Source organism: Mustela putorius, unplaced genomic scaffold (assembly GCF_011764305.1).
Source record: "Mustela putorius furo isolate JIRA1106 unplaced genomic scaffold, ASM1176430v1.1 tig00000196_pilon_pilon_pilon, whole genome shotgun sequence".
NCBI classification, from domain to species: domain Eukaryota; kingdom Metazoa; phylum Chordata; class Mammalia; order Carnivora; family Mustelidae; genus Mustela; species Mustela putorius.
Window position 1 is genome coordinate 10,629,305 of NW_025421310.1, and position 21,736 is coordinate 10,651,040.

The 21,736-nt window shown below is 52.4% G+C and overlaps 1 protein-coding gene across 2 annotated transcripts; it reads right to left on the reverse strand.

Annotated features, from left to right (window-relative positions):
- Positions 1 to 2,075: 2,075 nt before the first annotated feature.
- CPT1C (carnitine palmitoyltransferase 1C) lies at positions 2,076 to 21,471 on the reverse strand. Of its 2 annotated transcripts, XM_004767279.3 has the most exons (20): positions 20,896 to 21,470; positions 20,278 to 20,511; positions 20,013 to 20,167; positions 15,767 to 15,906; positions 13,418 to 13,589; positions 13,057 to 13,158; positions 12,818 to 12,955; positions 9,085 to 9,162; positions 8,745 to 8,852; positions 8,545 to 8,629; positions 7,806 to 8,001; positions 7,480 to 7,662; positions 6,784 to 6,889; positions 5,023 to 5,139; positions 4,576 to 4,740; positions 4,206 to 4,340; positions 3,427 to 3,579; positions 2,871 to 2,984; positions 2,643 to 2,735; positions 2,076 to 2,394 (listed from the first exon to the last, which is right to left on the reverse strand). In XM_004767279.3, the coding sequence occupies exons 3-20, from the start codon at positions 20,151 to 20,153 to the stop codon at positions 2,209 to 2,211; spliced, it is 2,412 nt and encodes an 803-aa protein (XP_004767336.1). In that variant the 5' UTR covers positions 20,154 to 20,167; positions 20,278 to 20,511; positions 20,896 to 21,470; the 3' UTR covers positions 2,076 to 2,208. The 2 variants fall into 2 exon arrangements, with proteins under 2 accessions (XP_004767336.1, XP_012919534.1); XM_013064080.2 differs by lacking the exon at positions 8,745 to 8,852 and having other exon boundaries at positions 20,896 to 21,471.
- Positions 21,472 to 21,736: the final 265 nt, after the last annotated feature.

Here is a 21,736-nt window from a genome sequence, read left to right on the forward strand (position 1 = left end):
TTAGATTGTTGGTGGAATCAATTTTCTTTTGACTGTATAGCTGAGGCCTCCAGAGCCTTCCAGGGTGTTGGCTGGTGGTGACCTCTACTTGGCCACCCACAGTTCTTTGGAAAGTAAGCTTTCTCAACATGGTTGCAAGCCAGCAAAGAGAATCTCTCACCCCATGGGGAGATTAAGGGGGTGACATGCCATTCCTTTTGTCATATACTGTTGATTGGAAGTAAGCCACAGATCTGCTCACACTCAAGGGACTGACACAAAGGTGTGGACATGAAGAGGTAGCAGATTGTGGGGGTTCACCTCAGGGTGCGTCTCCTATAGGGATGGATTTGGAAATGGGATTTGGAAGGGGGGTGAGGTTAGGGATATGGGGTTGAAGCTGATGTATTGGGAGTTTGCATTACTTTTTATCCTGTTGCATACAAAAAAAAACCCAAGACATAACAGCTGAAAACAACAAACATTTATTATCTCAGTTTCTGCAAGTCAGGAGTCTGGCTCAGGATCTTACATGAGGTCACAGCAAAGAAGTCAGTTGGGCTGCTGTCATCTGCAGGGTTGACTAGGGTGGGAGATCTGCTTTCAAGATGGTTCCCTCACTGGTAGTTGGCAGGAGGCCTCAGAGCCTCAACATGTGGGCCTCCCCACAGGCTGCTTGAGTGTTCCCACGACACGGCAGATGGCTTCCCACAGAGCAAGTGATTCCGAGAGAGAGTGAGAAGGAACCAGAAGTCTTTCATGTCACAGTTACTTCTACCATATTCTTTTACTTGGGGGAAAAGAGTCACTAGTTCCAGTCCACACTCAAGGGTGCGGGACGAGGGGGGAGGATGAAGGGATGAAGGACCACCTTGTGGAGGGAAGAGGGTCACAGCACTTGTCAAAAAATTTTTTTTGATTAAGTGAACTCGATCTCCAACACAGGGCTTGAAATCATGCCCCTGAGATCAAGAGTTGCAAACTCTACTGACTGAGCCAGCCAGGCACCCTACTTGTCGACGTTTTTCAGAATCACTAGAGTTAGTGGGTTAGATGTGGAGGTTGGAATGGTGGCAGTTAAGGTGTTCAGGATTTTAATGTGTTGTGGGGTTTGGGTTATTATGCTCAACTTGATGGAAAAAAGGGGCGTGGGATCATAGAGTATGGAAATTATGGCAGTAGTGGATTGGATCATTGGATTTGGTGTGGTTAGATGGGGTTGGTATTGATATGACTGCGGCCGAGCTGGTGGGGGTTGTAGGGGTAGAGTGGAGGTGCAGTCAAGGAGTGTGCTGTTTAAAGTCATAACTATGGGTCAGGTTCAAGTTTGGGTTATGATGGGGATGGGATGGAGTTTTAGTGGGGTGATGGGAGTTTAGGGTTGGACATTTTCATGCTGGTCGTATGCTCTGAATTGTGGTTGAGGTTTTGGGTGTAGTGGGGTGTGGTGTTTTGGAATTGTTGGTTATTGGAATTGACAGTAGTGCAGGGGGAACATTAGTTGGTGCATTTCCTGGTTATGGGAGCTGAATCCCTCACCGAGGTAGAGGTTGAAATGGCTGGGGTTGGGGTTGAGTAATATGAATCTTGAGTGGATGGGGCGCCTGCGTTGCTCAGTGGGGTAAGCCTCAGCCTTGATCTCAGGGTCCTGGGATTGAGTCCCACATTGGGCTCTCTGCTCAGTGGGGAGCCTGCTTCCCCCTTTCTCTCTGCCTGCCTCTCTGCCTACTTGTGGTCTCTGTCTGTCAAATAAATAAATAAAATCTTAAAAAAAAACGAATCTTGAGGGGTTCATTTGAGGGGTGTCAACTAGATGAGTGGAATGGTGTCGATTTTTACTTTTGGGGCAGGCAGTGGTACTGGGGCTGCAGGAACTGGACTAATGAGAGTTTAGGGGATTGTTTGGCTGGGGTGGGCCTTGGATGCTTGACTTTGGTGTGCAATGGAATGGGCAGGGTTGGGGGTTGGAGCTGAAACTGATTGTAACTGAGAATTCAGGTTGGGCCTGGGGATGGAGGGGAACTCTTCTCCTTCTCCACCCTGATCCTCACCTCTCCCACCCCTGCCCAGCCCAACAGCACCGCAAACACCACAAGCCCAGTTTACGGATCTTTATTGGACCAGATGTGGGATTTTCCAAACCCAAAAGGCCACCTCTGTCCTGCACCAGCCCAGTTGTAGAGACCCTCTCCCTAGTTCTTGGGGAGACCAGCTCCCTGCAGGGAGGGGTCAATAGTTGGTGGATTTTGTGGTTGCCTTGGAGCCCCTCTTGTGGCAGGGGAGACAGCTACCCCCATGCCCCGAGTCCTCCTCCGGTAACCCTCTGCATCTGGGCTTAGGACGCTGTCCCTCCTGGAAGAGGGAGGCTACGTCCAACAAGGCATCCTCAATGTGCTGTCCCAGTCGGTGGGAGTCCTGGAAGGAGAAATACATCATGTCCAGGAGAAGCTGGGAGAGGGGCTCCTCGGTGCTGGAAAACAGGAGGGCTGGTATCCCCGATGCCCCGGTCGGAGGGAGGAGGGGGCTGGGCTTCCTGGATCATAGGGGCAGCAGGGAGCTGGGATTCTAGACTGGTTGGTTGTAAGAGCGGAGGGAGTTAGGAGTCCAGACCCCTGGGTCCTGAGGGAGGAGGGTCCAGGGGTGTGTGTTTAAGTCTGTCTCACCGTTTTTGTGCTAGATTTTTTGCTGGAGATGTGGAAGGTAATGGTGTCATCCCCCATGAAGATGTACGAAACGCCATAACCGTGGTCATCGGCCTGGAGAGGGACAGAGGGAGGGGAACCAACTAGACTCCGAACTCCTCCCCCACTAGGCCGGAGTGCAGACCCCAATGCCCTTCTCCCTCAGGGTCTAGGGTCCAGGGAGGTGGGATCAGGCCCAGTTCCACTCACAGGCCCGAATCCACCACCAGAGGAAACGTAGTCAGGGTAATTGTGGACGTCAAACAGGTGGATTTGCTGAACAGGGATCTGGCTGGTGGCGAGCTGCCACTGCTCCGAGTGAACCTGAGGGGCAGAAGATGGGCAAGCCTGCTATAAAGACAGACAGACCCACCAGTCCACGCCCCCTTGGCTCAGCTCCCTGCAGCTCTGGCCCTTTCTCACTTCTAAATCATCAAGTTTCTCCGCCCTTCCCCTCCCTGACACCTGCCCTTCCACTCCTTTCGGACCACACCTCTCGGCTTCTGCCTGATTCCACCCTTTTCTCAGGTCTTCCAGACCACACCTCCTTTAACCCCGCCCCCCGCGGGCCACGCCTCTTCTTCTCCCTGACCACCACTCCCCCACCCCATCCCATCCCCTTCTCTTTTCCCCTTTTCCCTCTCTGCGCCCCCTACCGACTCTCTCCTCTAACCCCCTTTTCCCACCTCACCCTCCTGGTCCTGAAGTACCCTTCTCCTCCCATGGTTCCCCTCTTCCATCTCTAACCCTTTCCCTGCACCCCAACCTGGTCCAGAAAGGGTGAGCGCAAGTGGAGAAATTGGGACACGATGTAGAGCGCGAAGAGGTGGCGGTCAACTCCCTGTCCGCTCATCGCTGCCTTCAGCAGAGCCTGGTGCTTTTCCACCGCCAGGCGGAACAGAGCACGGCGCTGGGGTTCCTGGGGGTCCCCCAGGGGGAGGTGACAGGTCATGGAAAGACAGGAAGTGGGCTTACTGCTGCAGTTTGTCACATACCCCTGGCCTCAACCCAGCCTGCAAAATCCCTGCAAGGCAGAGATATCAATTCTACTTTACCAAGGGTAAACAGGCTCAGAGAGGGGACGTCACTTGCCCAGGGTCACACAGCAAAGCAGAATCAGGTAGGTTCCCAGGTCTGTCTGATCTAGGACCCCAACTCCTTCCACTGATCCAAAATAGGTAGGGGGAGAGGGAACAGAGGTACCCAGGGGGGTTCTGAGTAAAGAGGTTACATAGGGACTACAAGGGAGGGTACCAACGGAAGCCACAAGGTCACCTAGAGGTTAAATAATCAAAGAGCGCTACATTGTGGAACCCAGAATCCCTGTTGGGTACTCCCCCATGAAAGCATATATCACACTCTGCTGAAATATCTCTGTCTCCCCCCACCAGTGAGTTCTTAGAGGTCAGAGACCAGGTCTGGTTCCTCTTTTGTCCTTAATGCCCATCATGGGGTCTGGTCCTCTGAAGGTACTCCAGAAATATTTGCAAATGTAGGAATGAATGTATGGAAATGACCAAAGCCTCAAACGAGGTCTTCACCCACTGTTTTCTCTTTGTCCTCCATGGCTCTCACGAAGTTGCAGGCCTCCCTCGTACAAGACCGCACCGTTTCTGTCCGACCTTCCAGGAACAAGCGAGTCATAGTCGACTCATAAGTCAGGCAGAATTCACCCCTGTCCTGGGGGACAAGGGAGGAGCCTGTCAGCTGGTCTCTGGAAATCTTCACAGACTTGACCCGCCTCTGTGTAGGCCTCCCGCCTCCTCCCACTCAGGGAATATGTGGTCGGGAGAGAGAAATCAAGATGGCGGACCCCCAAGGGCAATGACCGAGAGGAGTCATTAAAGGGACTGACAAGGCAGGCCCAGGGGAACCAAAGTCCTGGCAAGGGGCTGAGCCGAGGGCCCCAACTGACCCGGAAGTGGGCCAGCTGCAAGGCCACCTGCGTGAAGCTATCTGAAGAGAGATGGCAGCGTTTGATGAAGCTCTTGCCAAAGTGGGAGAAGGGGAAGACGTGGCAGTCAATGTTTCCAGACAAGGTCTTGGCTCCCCTCAGGGCTAGAGAGATGGACAGACGGATCTGCCAGAGGAAGAGGGAGGGACGGATGGCTGGGGTTACAGATGGGGTAGGGTTAGAGCTGGGAGTGGGGCTGGAAGTGGAGGTGGGAATCGAGTCAGAGTAGGGGTGAAATGCAGAAATGAGGACAGAGACGAACATGTCACTGAAGGTCTGCATTGAGGATGGGGGTCAGGGTGGGACTGGGGTCGGGGTTGGGGTTGAGTTTGGGGGTAGGGATGAGCTTCGAGTCAAAGCCAAGGGGGCTGTGGGACTTGGAAGAGAGCCCCCAAAGCCCAGTCTCACCTTTTCTGGAAGGTCCCAGTGCAGCCGCTGGGGCTGGGGCAGTGAGGGCTCAGGATGGCCCTTGCAGTGGCCGTCTGCCGAGTAGCCCAGCTGAAAACATTCCGTGGCCAGAGTGAACTGTGTACAAACAGAGGCTGTCAAAGTCCTTTCTTCCCTCTGGGCTGAGAGCCGTCTAACCAGGGACTTCTTTTCATAAGTCCCTCTGGGGTTTGGGGGTGGGAGGCAGTCCTTGGGAATCAGAAACCTCTGATATTCACAGGTGGGTTCTCAGGGTCAAGTTCATTGAGAGTAGGACTAATACTAACACTCAGAGGGGCCTTACTGACCCTTTGCTTCTGACTGGTAGACAAAGAGCCATCAACAGCTGCCCCCGCCCTCCCAAGACACCCCACCTCCACCACTCCCACTACCCCCACCAGGATCCTGAGACAGCAGAGGAAGAGCCCAACACAGCATGGATCTCCAGAGGGGGCCGCCTCCATTCTGATTGTTAAATATATACATTTTTTAAAGATTTTATTTATTTATTTGAGAGAGAGAGAGAGCATGAGCAGGGGCAGAGGGAGAAGCAGACTCCCCTCAGAGCAGGAAGCCTGATGCAGGGCTCCATCCCAGGACCCTGAGATCATGACCTGAACTGAATGCAGAGGCTTAAATCCACTGAGCCACCCAGGGGCGCCTTGTTTCAATATTATAAACCAGGAGTTGGGGCACCTGGGTGGCTCAGTGGGTTAAAGCCTCTGCCTTCCACTCAGGTCATGGTCCCAAGGTCCCGGGATCGAGCCCCATATCTGGCTCTCTGCCCAGCAGGGAGCCTGCTTCCTCCTCTCTCTCTCTGCCTGCCTCTCCGCCTACTTGTGATCTGTCAAATAAATAAATAAAATCTTAAAAAAAAACAACAACAACTAGGAGCACCTACCACCTGCCAGCCTTCCACTTAATTCTCACAGTAACTTAGGAAGAAGGGATTCACATCCCCATTGTAACATTAGAAACCTCAGAAGAACAACTCACTTGGGGCCTAGTTGTTTCCAATGAGCTATACCATATTCTATGTGACATCTCTTCTTTCAAAGTCAATGGGCTGAGACCATAATGTTGACAAGAAGGGTCTGAGGGGGGTACACCTGGGTGGCTCAGTGGGTTAAAGCCTCTGCCTTCAGCTCAGGTCATGATTCCAGGGTTCTGGGATCGAGCCCCATGTCGGTCTCTCTGCTTAGCAGGGAGCCTGGTTCCTCATCTCTCTCTCTGCCTGCCTCTCTGCCTACTTGTGATCTCTGTCTGTCTAGTAAATAAACAAAATCTTAAAAAAAAAAAAAAAAAAAGAGGGTCTGAGGGGTCTGAGGTTCAACTGTCAACTGAATTGACAGTTTCATTTATCAGTACCACCAAAGGGGGAAATTCTCATTTGTGAAACAGTGCTTACTGGGGACTGCTCTTATGAGCTGAAAATGGCCTCCCTTCCCCACATACATGCCAGATCTCACCCTGGGCCCCATCCAACACCCCGTGTAACACTACGGAACAGCAGGAACCTGATAGGGCACAGATACCACCCCCTATGATTTAGGGACTACATAAAATAGAGATGCTAAGGTTCTTAGGATTGGATGGGAACTTACAGATCAAAGAAAATCCAACCCTTTCAACCTGATGAAGGAAGAACCGAGGTTCCTGGTCCCCCTGAGTGTAACACCCTGGAGAAGAAGGTCTTTGGAAGTAGGGCTGATGGTCCCCAAGGCGGGGGGCTGGCTCTCCTACCTCCCACATGTGTCCCGAGATGGGGCAGTCTGCCCACGAGTGCTCCACGCTGAGGCCCAGCTTCCCGTTGGAGAAGACAATCAGAGTGAAGGATTTGTCAAACCAGCTGCAGGGGGAGAACTCAAAGTGGTCACCAGGGAACCAAGAAGGAACTCAGGTGCTCGAGTTCTGTGGGACGTAGGAGTGTCAGGGTGGATGGATTTTTCCGGAACCAGGGTTGATCTGGGGCTCTCTGAGAGGGTGGGGTCTCTACCAGGTGGTCTAGATGGTTTCTGGGCACGTCTAAGGTTTGTTAAATTGGAAGATTTTGGGGGGAACATGCCCAGAAAGGGTCAAGGCTCCCAAGTTGCTGAGAGGTTAGGGGGCCTCTTCTGGGAACCTCAGAAATCAGAGTGATGCCTGGGGGTGCATCTAGGTTGTTGTCTGAGGATCTCTAGGTAGTAAGTCCCACAACTGAGGTCCTGAGTCTGGGATGCCTGGATGAAAATCGAAGGATTCTGTGGTTCTGAGCCTGAGGTCCCCAGGCTTGAGGTTCTGGCTTTGGGGTCTCTAGGTCTGTAGGTCCAGGTGTGGGGTTCAGTGGTCCTCAGATCTGGGATCCAGGGTCTGCTTGTCTAGTGTCCAGAATCCTAGGTCTGGATACCAGGTTCTGGGGTCACTGGTTGGGGTGGGGTTCAACTCCAGGGGCTGACTCACCGGTCATGGCCCCTGCCAGCCAGGAGGGCACGGGCATAGGCATCCAGTGAAGCTGCAGGGTCCTCCCTGGTGAGCCCCGCAGGCTCGGAGTCCAGTGATACAAAGAAAGCTGCTCCTTCCACGGCCTCCAACGCGTCCTCGGCCTGGATCTTCAGGGAACTCCGCACCTGGGCCCACATATCCCTGGAGGGAGAGTGGGGAAAGACACGTGCCTGAGCCCAGGCCACCCCTGCACCCCACCCAGCTTCTGCCCGGCCCCCCACCTTGCCTTTCCCCAGCCTCCAGAGGGTGCTTGGGCCTCCATGACTCTGACCTCTTACTCTCACCTGGGTGCAGCAGTCAAGGCGGCCAGATGCTCCTCCTGGGGGCAGGCGGGGGAGGGGTCGTCCAGGATTCGCTGGAACTGCTGCTCCAAGGCCCGTGGGGAGAGTAGGCCGCTTGGGGAGTGGGTCCCCACACGGAAGAATCGGCCTCGGTGGAAGACAGCCACATGTCGGCTGTCCCGGAGGTGGCGGATGTGATCTGGGGGGAGTCGGGGGGACAGAAGGGCGGAGGGCAGGAAGGTCAGATACACTGCAAGAATAAGAACCATTTAGGGTGCCTGGGTAGCTCAGGCGGTTATGTGTCTGACTCTTGGTTTTGGCTCAGGGCATGATCTCAGGGCAGTGGGATCCAGCTGTTCCAGGCTCCCCGTTCAGCTGGGAGTTTGCTTGGGATCCTTGTCCTGCCCCTCCCCCTCCTCCTCTGCTCTTCCCTGTGCCACCCCGCACATGCACACATTCTCTCCAAAATAAATTTTAAAAAAGAATAAGAACCATTTATTAAGCCCGTCCTGTATGGCTCGCACTGTTCTAAACACTCATAGAATCCTCCCGACCCTATGTACCCTTATTTTCCCATTTTAGAGATAAGAAAACTGAGTCTCAGAGAGGGCTACAACCTACCCGAGATCACGCAGCTAGGGAGCAATGGTGCTGGGATTCGAACCCAAGAGAACATGCGCTCAACCCTACACTGTATGTATACTGTATGCCTTGCTCAGCGAGAACGCCAGAGAAACCTCACCTTTTTGGAGGCCGGGAATGCGCGTGGTATTGAATATCTTCTCGTACTGGGCGGAGCACAAGGGCCGCATTCCCATCAGTAGAGTCTGCAAGAGACCATGGGCTCAGGATGACACGGCCTGCCAGGACCCACATGGCCACACAGCCACAGGACCACAGCCTCCGACCCCAGCCCATGGGTTGGGGAGAGGGGGCTCTCACAGGCAAGATCTCCTGGCGGTTCAGCCGGTGGCGGTAGAGGAGGAGGGCATGGACGGCGTTTCCCGCACGAGCGGCCTGCACTGGTGTGGGAGTGACGTACAGGAAGTCCTGGGGGCCAGCCGAGGGGACGGCAAAATGCCTGGGATCAGGTCAGGCCCCTGCTCAGGGCACAGACCCCAAACACAGATGCTGACCCCAACAGTCGGCAAGATGGTGAATTAGACTCTGATGGGGGTCACTGACCCTAAACCCCACTTTTTATAGAGACATCCCAACCCTAGACCCGGGGAGCTAAGAACCCAGCCCCTTCCCAGCTCCTAATCCCGTTCCCCGGTCTCACCATCATGTAATAGTTACTGTTCACCATCAGCGAGTGCCGGGAGCGCAGGTATACGAATTCTTCCCACCAGTCACTGACCTAGGAGTGGGGCAGAGAGACGCAAGGCTGGGGCAGCTGTGGCCAAGGTCGGGGGGTGGGTCAGTGGGAGCGGCAAGATGCCCCAGACTTTGCCTTGTCAAACAGGAGGGTAGAGCTCAATGCAGGAGGCCATCATGATCAGTAACTAGCAGTAACCTATCAGTCTTACAGTTGGGGAATCTGTTAGCTAACCCGTGCTATACTCATGTCCTAGAATATCATCAAGCTCTCCAAACAGATCAAGGTGCACCTATCTGACTGCTGCAGAATGAGCGAGCACTGAGACAGCTGCCGACTAAAAAAAGCTAGGTGCACAATAAGATATGTGAAATGATATCATATAAGATTTGACTTATTTTTTTTTAAAGATTTTAAAAATGTATTTGTTTGGCAGAGAGAGAGTGTGCACAAGCAGTGGCAGCTGGCAGGCAGAGGACAAGGAAGAAGCAGGCTCCCCACTGGGCAGAGAGCATGACCTGGGGCTCAATCCCAGGACCCCAGGATCATGACCTGAGCCAAAGGCAGATGCTTAACTGACTGAGCCACCCAGGCACCCCACATAGGAGATTTTTAAAAAATACCACCGAGACCGAAGTATCCATCAACAGATGAATGGATAGCGAGTGTGGTCAATCCATACATAGAATGGGTTGGGGTTTTTTTAAAAGATTTTATTTATTTATTTGACAGAGAGAGAGGTTACAAGTAGGCAGACAGAGACAGAGAGGGGAAGCAGGCTCCCTCCTGAGCGGAGAGCCCGACGCAGGCCTCCATCCCTGAGATCACGACCCGAGCCGAAGACAGAGGCCTAACCCACTGAGCCACCCAGGCGCCCTAGAGTGGGTTTTTTTTAAAACAAAAGATTTTATTTTTAAGTCCTTTCTACACCCAATCTGGGACCCAAACTCACAACCCTGAGATCAAGAGTCGCATGGTCCACCCACTGAGCCAGCCAGGCGCCTCTGCGATGGAATGTTCATATAAAAAGGAATGACAATGGGGCACCTGGGTGGCTCAGATAAGTGTCTGCCTGTGCCTCAGGCCATGATCTCAGGGTCCTGGAATCGAGTCCCACATCGGGCTCCCCGCTCAGCGGAAAATCTGCTTCTTCCTCTGACCCTCCCACTCACTTGTTCTCTCTCTCTCTCAAATAAATAAATAAGAATCTTAAATAAGTAAAAAGGAATGGAAACCTGATGTGCACTATGACATGGGTGGACCCTGAAAACATCAGTCCAGGTGAAATGAATCAGACACAAAAGGACAAATCATGTATGATCCTACTTACACGAAAACTCCAAAATAGACAGTTTCCTAGAGGTAGTAAGTAGACTAAAGTTTACCTGGCACTCTGGGGAAGTGGGAATGGGGATGTGTACAGAGTTTTTCTCTGGGATGTTGAAACGTTCTGGAAGTAGATTGTCGTGATGGTTGCACGACATTGTAGATGTACTTAATACCACTGAACTGTATACTTAAAAATGGTTAAAATGGTAAATTTTGTATTTTGTCCATTTTATCACAATAAAAATTATATGTTACCTATATTTTATATCATATATTTAATATGTTTCTGTAAGTTATATAATATATAATCATGTTATATATTATATAACTTAAAAATTACACATAATTAGGGGCACCTGGGTGGCTCAGTGGGTTAAGCCTCTGCCTTTGGTTCAGGTCATGATCTCATCAGGGTCCTGGGATGGAGCCCTACATCGGGCTCTCTGCTCAGCAGGGAGCCTGCTTCCCCCTCTCTCCCCGCCTGCCTCTCTGCCTACTTGTGATCTATGTCTGTCAAATAAATACACAAAATCTTTTAAACGATTATACATAATTATATAAATAAAATTTATATTATATATAAATACATGTTATATATATAATACACATATTATATAAATAAAATTTATATAACATAAGTAAAAAAATAGATAAAAAGTCTGATAAGATAGCACTGTATCAGACTTTAGTTGGCCTTGGTTTTTTTTTTGTTTTGTTTTCTTTGTTGTATTTAAGATAATGGGGTATGTTATAATGGGCAGTGCCTTAGAGATACAACAAAATATATACAGTGTGTGTGTGACTGTCTGTCTGTCCGTCTGAACACACATGAGCATATGTACTGGCACAGAACCTTGCCCAAACAGCTTGAAGGGAAAAAAGTGTAAAAATTAAGGTCTGGCTTTCCTCCTACCCCTCCAGACATGACTCAGTCCCCTCCATGGAGTTTGTCTGACTGACCTTTCCATGCCTCTGCCCCTTGGGGGACAATGTTTCAATTTCCTTCTGCCCATGAAGGTTCCGTTTGCTGTCACCCAGGCCTCTTTCCTGAGCCCTCACTCAGGGGTCAGGCTGCCCCAGGGCATCTCCCCACCATCCCCCAGGCACTCCCATGGAGCTCAGTGGCTTCACCCCAAAGCTGCTCCCCTTCTCCGCATCTCAGGGAGAGCCCTCAGGGGAGGCCCGTGGGTGCCATCCTCGCCATCTCCCCACCCCCAGCGTGGCCCTCCCCTCCTGCCTTCGACTCTGCCTCATCCCCCACTCAGGCCTTGCCCTCTCCCCCTTGCCCTCCCCCGCAACACCCTCTCCAGCCCCCCAGGCTCCACTGTCTTCCCTCCAGTCTTTCCCTGACAGCAGAGGTGATCCCGACCCACCCCTGTGCAGAACCCTCCCATGGCTCCTTGGCATCCCCTAGAAAAAGTCCTGGGTCCTCAGCTGGAGTTCAGGCCTCTCCCCACCACTCCGCCGTCACCTCTCGTGAGGATCATCCTTCAACCCTTTGTTCCAACCAGAGAAAAGCTCTCCTGGCTCCCAGCCCTTGCCCTGCAATCTCCTTACTTCCTCACCTCTCTCTGCTCAGCCCTTTCCCTCCTGCTGACCAGCTTGACAGATTCAAGTTCTGTCCAGTCCTCAGGGCTCAGCCCTAAGAACTTCTCCTCCTGGAGCCCTAATCCTCTCAGCCAGTGGTGGTGTCCCCTGACCACCCCATCCCTCAGGCACTCACACCACCCAGTGTGTCCCTTCACTGCTACCTCCACCTCAACCCACGCTGCCCGCGGCTATTTATGACTTCCCACAGAAAAGGACACCCATAACCCCTGATTTGGGTGAACTGCTGTCTTGTTCTGTGCCTCAGTTTCCCAAGAAACTCAAGTCAGAGTACTACCAAAAGCCTACTAGCTCCTCAACTCAGAATAGAAACCCATCTGGGGGAGGTGCCCTCGCGCAGAAGGAGCGGGTAAAACAAGAACATCTCCGAGGGCGGGGGCTCAAAATGTTTTTTGCCTCCTGCCAAGGGAGAGCTGAAATGTTGGGTAAGTCCTGGAATTGTGGTTCCAGTCCTGGAGGGTTGGGGGCGGGGCTGTGGAGGTGGGCAGGCTGAGATTATTGAAGTCAGACTCAGAATGTCGGAGCATGGGGTGGGGAGGCTCAAAATGTCGGCCCATGACGGATGGGGTTCAGAATATTGGAGAGTAAGAGCAGCTTGGAGGAGCATCTGGGGCTGGGTTTAAACTATAGGAGGGGGGGCGGGGCTCAGAGTATTGAGCAAGGGGTGGGGAGTGGGCGGGGCATGGGGGCGGGGAGGGGCCTAGACCTACAGGGGCTTAAGGATCCCTCAGAACCCTGCGGATCCGAGTCTGGGACTCACGTAATTGGACGCCCACCAGGACTTAAGCTGCAGGTACCACTGCAGCAGCGACGCCTGCAGCCGCAAGAATTCCTGCGCAAGGACGGACGTCCAGTCGAAGTCCTCGTCGGAGAGGATGGGCCGGACCGATTCCAGGTACTGAGCGGCAAGAAAAGGGTAGGTCACGCCCCCTGCCCGCCCCCCGCCCGCCCCCGCCCATCCCAGCCCATCCCAGGTGGAGGTCCTCCAGGCAGACCCACCTTGCGCACAGTGTCCTGCACGGAGGGCACGGGCTGGCGTGGCAGGGAGCGCTGGTAACTGAAAAGCATTGTTTTCCGGCCGGAGAAGATGCGGACCAGGGCCTGGAGGGAAACGGGAATTTGTGGATCATTACACCCCTCACTAGGGTGGGGGACCAGGTTTGGGGGTGGTGTGGCAACCTACAGAGAGAATGGGATAGAGACCCAGAGGAAGTGGGGGGACAGAAACTCAGGAAGAGGAATAGAGACCAGAGAGAGGTGGACAGGGTCCCAGAAAGGTGGGGACAGAGACCAGAGAGAAGGAGACAGAGAATTGGGTCCCCGAAAGGCCTAAGGAGGGAGGGCTCTGCCCCTCACATACCAGCCAGGTCTTAGTGGGTGAGGACATGGCTCCGTGGGGTTCAAGGAGCCAGCCATGGTAGGACAGAAGCAGCCTCAGGGCCACATGAAGCGTAAAGATCAGGGCTCCCCACAGGCACGAAGCAAACAGCGCAGCTGCCAGGACTCCCCGAAGCCTGTGGTGCTGCCCACCCCTGGGGGAGTAGAGAGAGAAGGGGCCTGGGTTTCCTGGCCCCTCGGCCTCAGACTGCTCCTCCCCTCCAACCCCACCCAGCCCTTGCTTTCCTGAACAATGACACCAAAGCTACTAAAATCACTTCCCATGGAAACAGATAGGTACTTAATACGTGGGAGCTGGGTTTTTTTTTTTTGGAGGGACACACACTTGGGGTGCCTGGATGGCTCAGTCAGTTAAGCGGCTGCCTTCAGCTCCTGCCATGATCCCAGGGTCCTGGGATGGAGCCCCACCTCGGGCTCCCTGCTCAGTGGGAAGTCTGCTTCTCCCTCTCCCTCTGGTCTGCCTCCCACTTATGTGCTCTCCCCGCCCCCCCCCCACCCCGGCTCTCAAATAAATAAAATCTTAGAAGGAGAAGGAGAATAAGAAGGAGGAGGAGGAGGGGGAGGGAGAGGAAGAGGGGGAAGAGGACGAGGAGAAGAAGAAGAAGGGACACACTTCTCTCTCCCAGCATCAAATTATACTTTAAAGCAATGGTTCTAAGTGTGGCCCTTGGCATCTGCATCTGCAGGGCCTGGAAGCTGGTTGGAAATACAAATCCCCGGACCCCACCCAGACCTACTAGGACAGGCTCTCTGGGGGTGCACCCGCCATCAGTGTTTGAACAAGCCTCCCAGGTGGTTCTAACACACACTCAGGAAACGCTGATCTGCAGATTGGAAACTATCACAGATCAGCAAGTTTGCAAAGCGGCATCAGACACACGAGCAAGGCCCACCTAGAAGACTTGGGTCCTCCGAGTAAGGACTTGGGGCTCTTACTTCCCCTCTGTAGACGGGGTAAATCTGGACTCCCTGGAAATTCCTACCTCTGATCCTGGTTCCTACCTCTGATCCTACCTCTGATCCTGTGTCTGCCTTTTGGGACTGTCTGTACAAAACTGGAACCTTCTTCCCCAGGAGGACCAAGCCAAGAATTAGAACCATTAGAACCTGTCACTTCCCCTGCACCTGGGTTCCAAATCTTTCCCCAAAATGACAATTAGGATAACACAACCACTCCCGTTTAGTAACCTCCTGGCACTGTACTGAATGGATCATGTGCATGCTTTTTTTTTTTTTTTTAAAGATTTTATTTATTTATTTGTAAGAGAGAGTGAGAGCGAGCACAGGCAGACAGAGTGGAAGGCAGAGTCAGAGGGAGAAGCAGGCTCCCTGCGGAGCAAGGAGCCCGATGTGGGACTCGATCCCAGGACGCTGGGATCATGACCTGAGCCGAAGGCAGCTGCTTAACCAACTGAGCCACCCAGGCGTCCCTTTTTTTTTTTTTAAAGATTTTATTTATTTATTTGTAAGAGAGAGTGAGAGCGAGCACAGGCAGACAGAGTGGAAGGCAGAGTCAGAGGGAGAAGCAGGCTCCCTGCGGAGCAAGGAGCCCGATGTGGGACTCGATCCCAGGACGCTGGGATCATGACCTGAGCCGAAGGCAGCTGCTTAACCAACTGAGCCACCCAGGCGTCCCTTTTTTTTTTTTTTTTTAAAGATTTTATTTATTTATTTGTAAGAGAGAGTGAGAGCGAGCACAGGCAGACAGAGTGGAAGGCAGAGTCAGAGGGAGAAGCAGGCTCCCTGCGGAGCAAGGAGCCCGATGTGCATGCTTTTTTAAAAGGAATTTATTTGTTTATTTATGTATGTAGGCTCCATGCTCAACATGGGGCTTGAACTCATGACCCTGAGATCAAGTGTCTCATGCTCCACCAATTGAGCCAGCCAGGTGCCCCTCCAAAATGGGCATGCTTTTGTTTCTTTCTCCCAACCACCATGGGAACCAGTTATTATTACCTGCACTTTATAAATGAAGACTGACAAGAGAATAACATCTCTTGCCTAAGACTACAAAACTGGAGCACCGCATAACTCTAATTTTTGTCAGTACATAAATAACCATATCTGGACATTTTCTAGCTTGTCAGTGTCCCTCTTAGCAAGAAAGGGAGGAAATCACCTCCATTTTACTCATGCCATACCTTTATTAATCTGACCCAAAGTAAATCTCAGAGGTTACTTTGCTTTTTATTTATGTATTTGTTTATTTGTTTTTGAGGTTACTTTTCTTTAGCAGGCATTCCATGCTGAGAGAGAAACTCACTGGTTGGAGGGAGAATTAGGGATACTAGGCTCAGATGGGGGAGCTTACCAGTCTGGCAGCAACTCTTTGATCTTTTCCATCAGTCCTAGAGAAGGATCCAGCTGGAGGAACCAGGCGAGCTGGATTGCACTGAAGAGGAAGAGCCAGCTGAGGGGGCTGGCAGGGAACACACCTGTGAGAAAGTCATTCTGTGGGGAGGAAAGAGCACCCATTCAATCAATGATCACTCCTCTGAGCAACATTCTTAGATACTGTCAGAGCACCCAGCGTGTGCTGAGCCCCGAGCTGGGTGTTCAAGACCCAGGGGAGACCAGACAGATCTGGGTCCTGCTCTCAGGGAGGTTAGTCAGGAATGAAGTGAGTTCTACTGGACATAAGGCACAGGAGCCCTGCGGAGGCGAGTTGCTCAAATTGAAGAAATCAGGGAGGGTTCCCTGGAGGAGGTTACTCTCAGCCAAAATGATCACCCATATGCCACAGGGTCTGGAGCTTGGTAGGCCTTCTAGAACTATATGACCATGAGATGAATGAAAGTCCTGGGGTACTAACCAGACTCCCAGGGAAGTGCCATGGAGATAACTAACACTTAACCAAGTCTGACGACTAAGCACCATCATTGTTCTAAGCACCACCTAAAAGAATGAACTCTGAAAATCCCCCCAGCAACCCTGTGAGGTGGTACTTAAGTGACCTCATTTTACAAAAGAAAACACTTCGGTCCATGGTCACGCAGAGAGTATGAGAAGAGCTACTGTTAGTGGGGGTACTGGCATCAGGGCTGAAGAAATCGAGTTCTCTCTTTTCTCCACATTTAGCCAATAGAAAAGGCTCAGGGTTCATGGATGAGAGCTTGGGCTCTGTCACTAACAAGCTAAGTGATCTCAAGCAAGTGGCTTCTCTGTTTCAGTTTTCTCATCTCTAGAATGGGAACAATCCCAGTAGTGGGCTCACAGGGCTGTCACGAGTGTGGGATGAGAAAACGTCCTTGGGCAAATGCTGATCGCAGTCCTAGAGCAGTGAAGAGACAGTAAAAGTCCTGCTGTCCTGGGGGACAGAGACAGCAGCTACCCAAGAAAAGTATTTAGGGTAGTGTGACAGAAGGTAATAGAGACTATGGAGAAAAATAAAGCCAAGGGGACTGCGGGGACGGAGGAAAACTGCATAGCTCAGAGCCAGGCACACAGTAGGTACTCAATAAACATGATTACCATGACCTGTTCTGTTGCTACTCTGCCTCTCCTTGGGGATTTATTCACTTGACGATCTTTCTTTGGTTCGGCCAGAAAAGCTTATAGGCAAACGTGGTGATTTCACTGTTTATGATTCCTTTTTTTTTTTTTTTTAAGACTTCTTATTTTATTTTATTTATTTGACAGACAGAGATCACAAGTAGGCAGAGAGGTAGGCAGAGAGAGAGAGAGCTGAGCAGAGGGCCCAATGTGGGGCTCGATCCCAGGACCCTGGGATCATGACCTGAGCTGAAGGCAGAGAGAGGCCTTAACCCACTGAGCCACCGAGGCGGCCTATGATTCTTTTTTAAGAGCAGCTATAGGTTCCTTTATCTGCTGCTCTGAATTGTGGTAGGACAGGGGCTTCGTAATAAGGGGAAATGTCTCCCGAGCACTTTCCAGGGACCAGGAGCATCAATAAATCATCTCATTGCCCCGCTGCTCAGTAAGATAGCAGTAAATATCACTATGCCCATTGCATGGGTGAAAAAAACTGAGAAGACAAAAGGTTTGAAGAACTTGTCCAAAGCCATGGAGGGGCCACTGTGAACCCCCTCAAATCATCCAGAGGGCCTCGGGACCCTAATGCGACAGATACAAAGCAAGGTGTCATGTCCCATGTGCTTTGGGAAACCATCTCGGGAGTCACTCTGATCTCCTGCTGATGAACAACCCACACGGACGCTGTCCCACATGCTTGGCCCAAATGACCCACTGCACGTGATGCACGACAGCCCTGTGACACAGGTCATTAATACTAATTAATTAATACTAATGAGAGAGTCTGGGGGACACAAAACTAGGGGTCTGAATAGTCAACAATGCAGCACCAGTCAAAATCCACCTGCAAGCCTAGAAATCGGAACAGTGGTTGCCTTGAGGGGGGGTGCACACCGGGAAAGGGCTCAAAGGAACATTCTAGAATGGCCTGTCTTGCTAGGAAATTGGTTACACAGCTGTTGTCAAAATTCAAGGGCTGTGGGGCGCCTGGGTGGCTCAGTGGGTTAAGCCTCTGCCTTGGGTTGTGATCTCAGGGTTCTGGGATCAAGCCCTGCTTCAGGATCTCTGCTCAGCCGGGAGCCTGCTTCCTCCTCTCTCTCTCTCTGCCTGCCTCTCTAACTACTTGTGATCTCTCTCTCTCTGTCAAATAAATAAAATCTTTTAAAAAAAATTTAAGGGCTGTACATATTAAAAATCTGTACATTTTTCTGAAACTATATCTTAAATTTAAAAAATATATGTGTGTATATACATGTGTATCTAACCACAGGCTAATGGCCACATGGAAATGTTTTAATTTGATGGATTAGCCTGAGGGCAGGGGCGGGGGGGGGGGTTCCCAGCAGCGGCTGACAAAGGCCTTTGGGTGGGGGATGGCACGTGGCTGGTTCAGTCAGTAGAGTGTGTGACTCTTGATCTCAGAGCTCTGGGTTCGAGCCCCATGTCAGGTGTAAAGATTACTTAAAAATAAAATCTTAGGGGCGCCTGGGTGGCTCAGTGGTGGGTTAAAGCCTCTGCCTTCGGCTCAGGTCACGATCCCAGGGTCCTGGGATCGAGCCCCGCATCAGGCTCTCTGCTCATCGGGGAGCCAGCTTCCTCCAGCTTCCTCCTCTCTCTGCCTGCCTCTCTGCCTACTTGTGATCTCTGTCTATCAAATAAATAAATAAGATCGTTAATAAAATAAAATCTTAACAACAACAACAAAAGCTCTTTAGAGGTCTGGGGTAGGGGCTTTTTGTCCACTGGAAAAGATATATCTCTATTTTAACAACTCATAAGGCTATAGAGGTTCCATCTAGCCTGCCCAAACGTCTCTGCTTCAGGAGATCCTCCAGGCCCTGGCCACCCCCTCTTTTAGTGACAACACCCCCAGCCTCCCTCTTCCAGCCTGGCTCTACCGTTCTTCTCTGTTCTTCCAGCGCACAAGTCACAGGATCTGACATACTCCCCATCTTGCTTATTTGTCCCCTTATTGCCTTCTCCTCCAACTAACTCTAGAGTTCCACGAGGGCAGGATTCTGTCCTGCTCCCTCTCATGTCCCCAGTGTCCCAAGCAGTGGCAGACCCTTAATAAATGCTCCATAGATATCTGATTAATAAATTAAGAACAATATTATCAAAAGCTAACACTTACTCCGCACTTGACACAGGCCAGGTGCTTACGTGTAAGAATTCACTTAAACCTTGCGACTGTCCGGTGGGGGGGGTGTTATCATCGCCCCCTTTTGACATGTGGGGAAACAGGCTTGGAGAGGTACCCTTGCCCAAGGTCACACAGCTGGTAAGTAGCTAAGCTGTGATGCAGTCAGGCTTGGCCAACCCCACAGGTGTTTAAGACTCGTGTTCACAGACAGGGCATGGCCACCAGGGGGACTCTGGATGCTCTAAAACTGGGGACCCTGGGGGCAGGCATAGGCTCTGGTTAGATGTTGGGCATGGGCATTCTAAAGCAAGGACAACGAACCCAGACCAGGACAGCAGGGTCTGTAATGATGGAGAAGTGTGGATATAGACATTTGGAGGTTCACATCTGGGAACCACAGGGAAGGTGCACCACCTACTGGAGATGTGTACTGGGAATTCAGAAGCAAGGGCAAGGAGATGGCCCCCAGACCTAGGGACAAGAGCTAGGGGGAAGAAGGGCCCTTCAAGACTGGCTGAGGGCTGACAAGACCTTGATCAGGTCACAGTGTTCTGAAATGAGCACCCAGATTAGAACCTGGAGATGAAAGGGGAAGCTGAGGGGAGCACCATGGAATATAGGGTATGAATTCTAGAAATTGGGTGAAAGTTGGGTTGGGGGTGTGAGGAAAAAGGGAAGTGGTCCAGGAAATGTTATTAAGAGGTGAATAGAGGTTCCCAGTAGGTGAGGTTGAGGGTTCCCAAGTGAGCCTTAGAGAACCCAGAAATGGCTATTTAAGGGGTTCTAAAAGTCGACAGCAAAATTCCCAGAAGGGGGAGATAGGATCCCATTAGTGGAACCACCAAGATGCTGGAGTTGGGCCTCGCCCACCCCGGAGCCTAACTGGATTCCTGAAAGGAAACCAAGCCGTGGCCCTCCTCACCCAGAAACGGGCGAGGTGCCTTTTCCAGGAACGCAGTCCAGAGAGGTAGATCTCCTGCAACATGGGGGCACTGAGCTCCACTTCGGCCCCGTCCGAGGTCATCGAGGGTCGGAAGCCCACAGCCTGGTGCGCTTCAGCCATGTCCCGCTAGAGCCCTGGGAGGTGGACAGAGGGTCATTCTCCATGTCCCCAGCCTCAGACCCAGGAGTCCGGGTCCCCAACCCCCTCCTCCTTACAGACCCAGGAATACAGGCCGGCGGCTCACCCCTCCTTAACCACCTAAGGGGTCTTGAAGGACTTGGCCAGACACCTCCAGTGTTAGAGGGACGTCAACTGAGGACCTCTGTGAACGCATAGAGAGCCAGGAGGAACAATTCGCGTTAATCCCTTTTGCGGTTCTGCTGAGAACGAGGTGCAAGGCAGTGCGCCCCTCCCCATGAAGGACTTTCAAGATTCAGGGTTGGGGGCGGGAAACCGGTCCAGGGTCGAGTTGCGGGGTCTAGAGAAAAACATCAGTCCGAGACCCATTTGAAATGAACATCTGCCAGACGTTGGCACCGTCCGCCCCATTTCCGCTTCCCATGCCTGGGCAAGGAGGGGGGATGGGGTGGGTGGGGAGTGGCGGGGGAGGAGCGGGGGCGGGTGGCGGTGGCAGGTGGGGAATGTCTATAAATTCGTCCGCTCTAGGGCGTCCCCCTCCCCCCGCGCTGGGAACTGGAGGGGATGGGGTAGGGAGCACCCTACTGCGCATGCCTCACAGCCAGGGATGCTGAGGCTGTGAGCGGCTGCGAGCTTCGAGGACGGGTGATGGAGACGCCCGCACGCCCAACACAAGCCACAGGCCTCCAGGCCCCGCAGGAGCTCGGGCCCCTCCGATACTTACCACGCTGAGTCAAAGGTCCGCCGATCCGATCCTGGAGACCCTGCCCGAGCACAGCCCCCCACCCTCGATTTAGAGTGCCAGACCCAAGTCTCCCACTTGCATATGTCCAATTCCAGTGCGATTAGTCCACGACTTGGTCGTCGGGCCTCCGGAGCTTCTGGTCGCTCCCGATTATCCAACATCCAGGAATCCGGGTTTCTGCCTCGCGTGCGCCTGGCCGGGTATTCCAGTCTCTGGTTTTATCCCCGCCCCCTTCTAACCCTCGCGTTCTATCCCCGCCCCCTCGAGTCCCAGCGTCCAATCCTCTCGCTCCGTTCGAGCCCCAGTTCTCAGTCGTTTTCTACTCGGCCGGATTTCTCCACCGTTGGCTTCCCGGGTTCTAAGCAGCTCCTCTCCTCCAAACCCCAGGCTCTTGGGCTTCCCACTCCGCCTTGTCTCACTCTCCTTCCTCTCTGCAAAACGAGGCTCAGCTTGGAATTCACAGCCCACATTTGGGCACACGTAAAGTCACGCGCGTGGGTATTGAGCCAGACCGAATCAAAGTTCTACCAACCCGAGGAGGGAGGGCTGTTCTGTGGGTTGGGTCAGCCTCCCGGGACCGCCCACAGAAAATGCAGCTGCGCGGACTTAGTGGTGCGAAGGAGAAGCTACAACGGGTTGGATTCAAGTTAGACAGGCAGAGGGACTTCTGTATGGGGAAAAGGTGCATGGATAAAGGGAAAGATTATGTTAGAGACTGGGCTCTGACTGGGAGGCTGGAATGGGCACAGACAAGCGAGGCTGAAAGAGGAAACTCGTTTTATTAGGCTCCGGACTCTACGGGTATTCTAGTCCCGGTGTC

Coding starts and splice junctions, on each gene's coding strand:
- CPT1C (XM_004767279.3), bottom strand. CDS start 20,153: ATGGCTGAAGCGCACCAGGCTGTGGGCTTCCGACCCTCGATGACCTCG. Junction 13,590..15,766: donor AAAGAGTTGCTGCCAGACTG/GTAAGCTCCCCC, acceptor CTACTCCCCCAG/GGGTGGGCAGCACCACAGGC. Junction 2,736..2,870: donor CTGGTGGTGGATTCGGGCCT/GTGAGTGGAACT, acceptor GTCCCTCTCCAG/GCCGATGACCACGGTTATGG.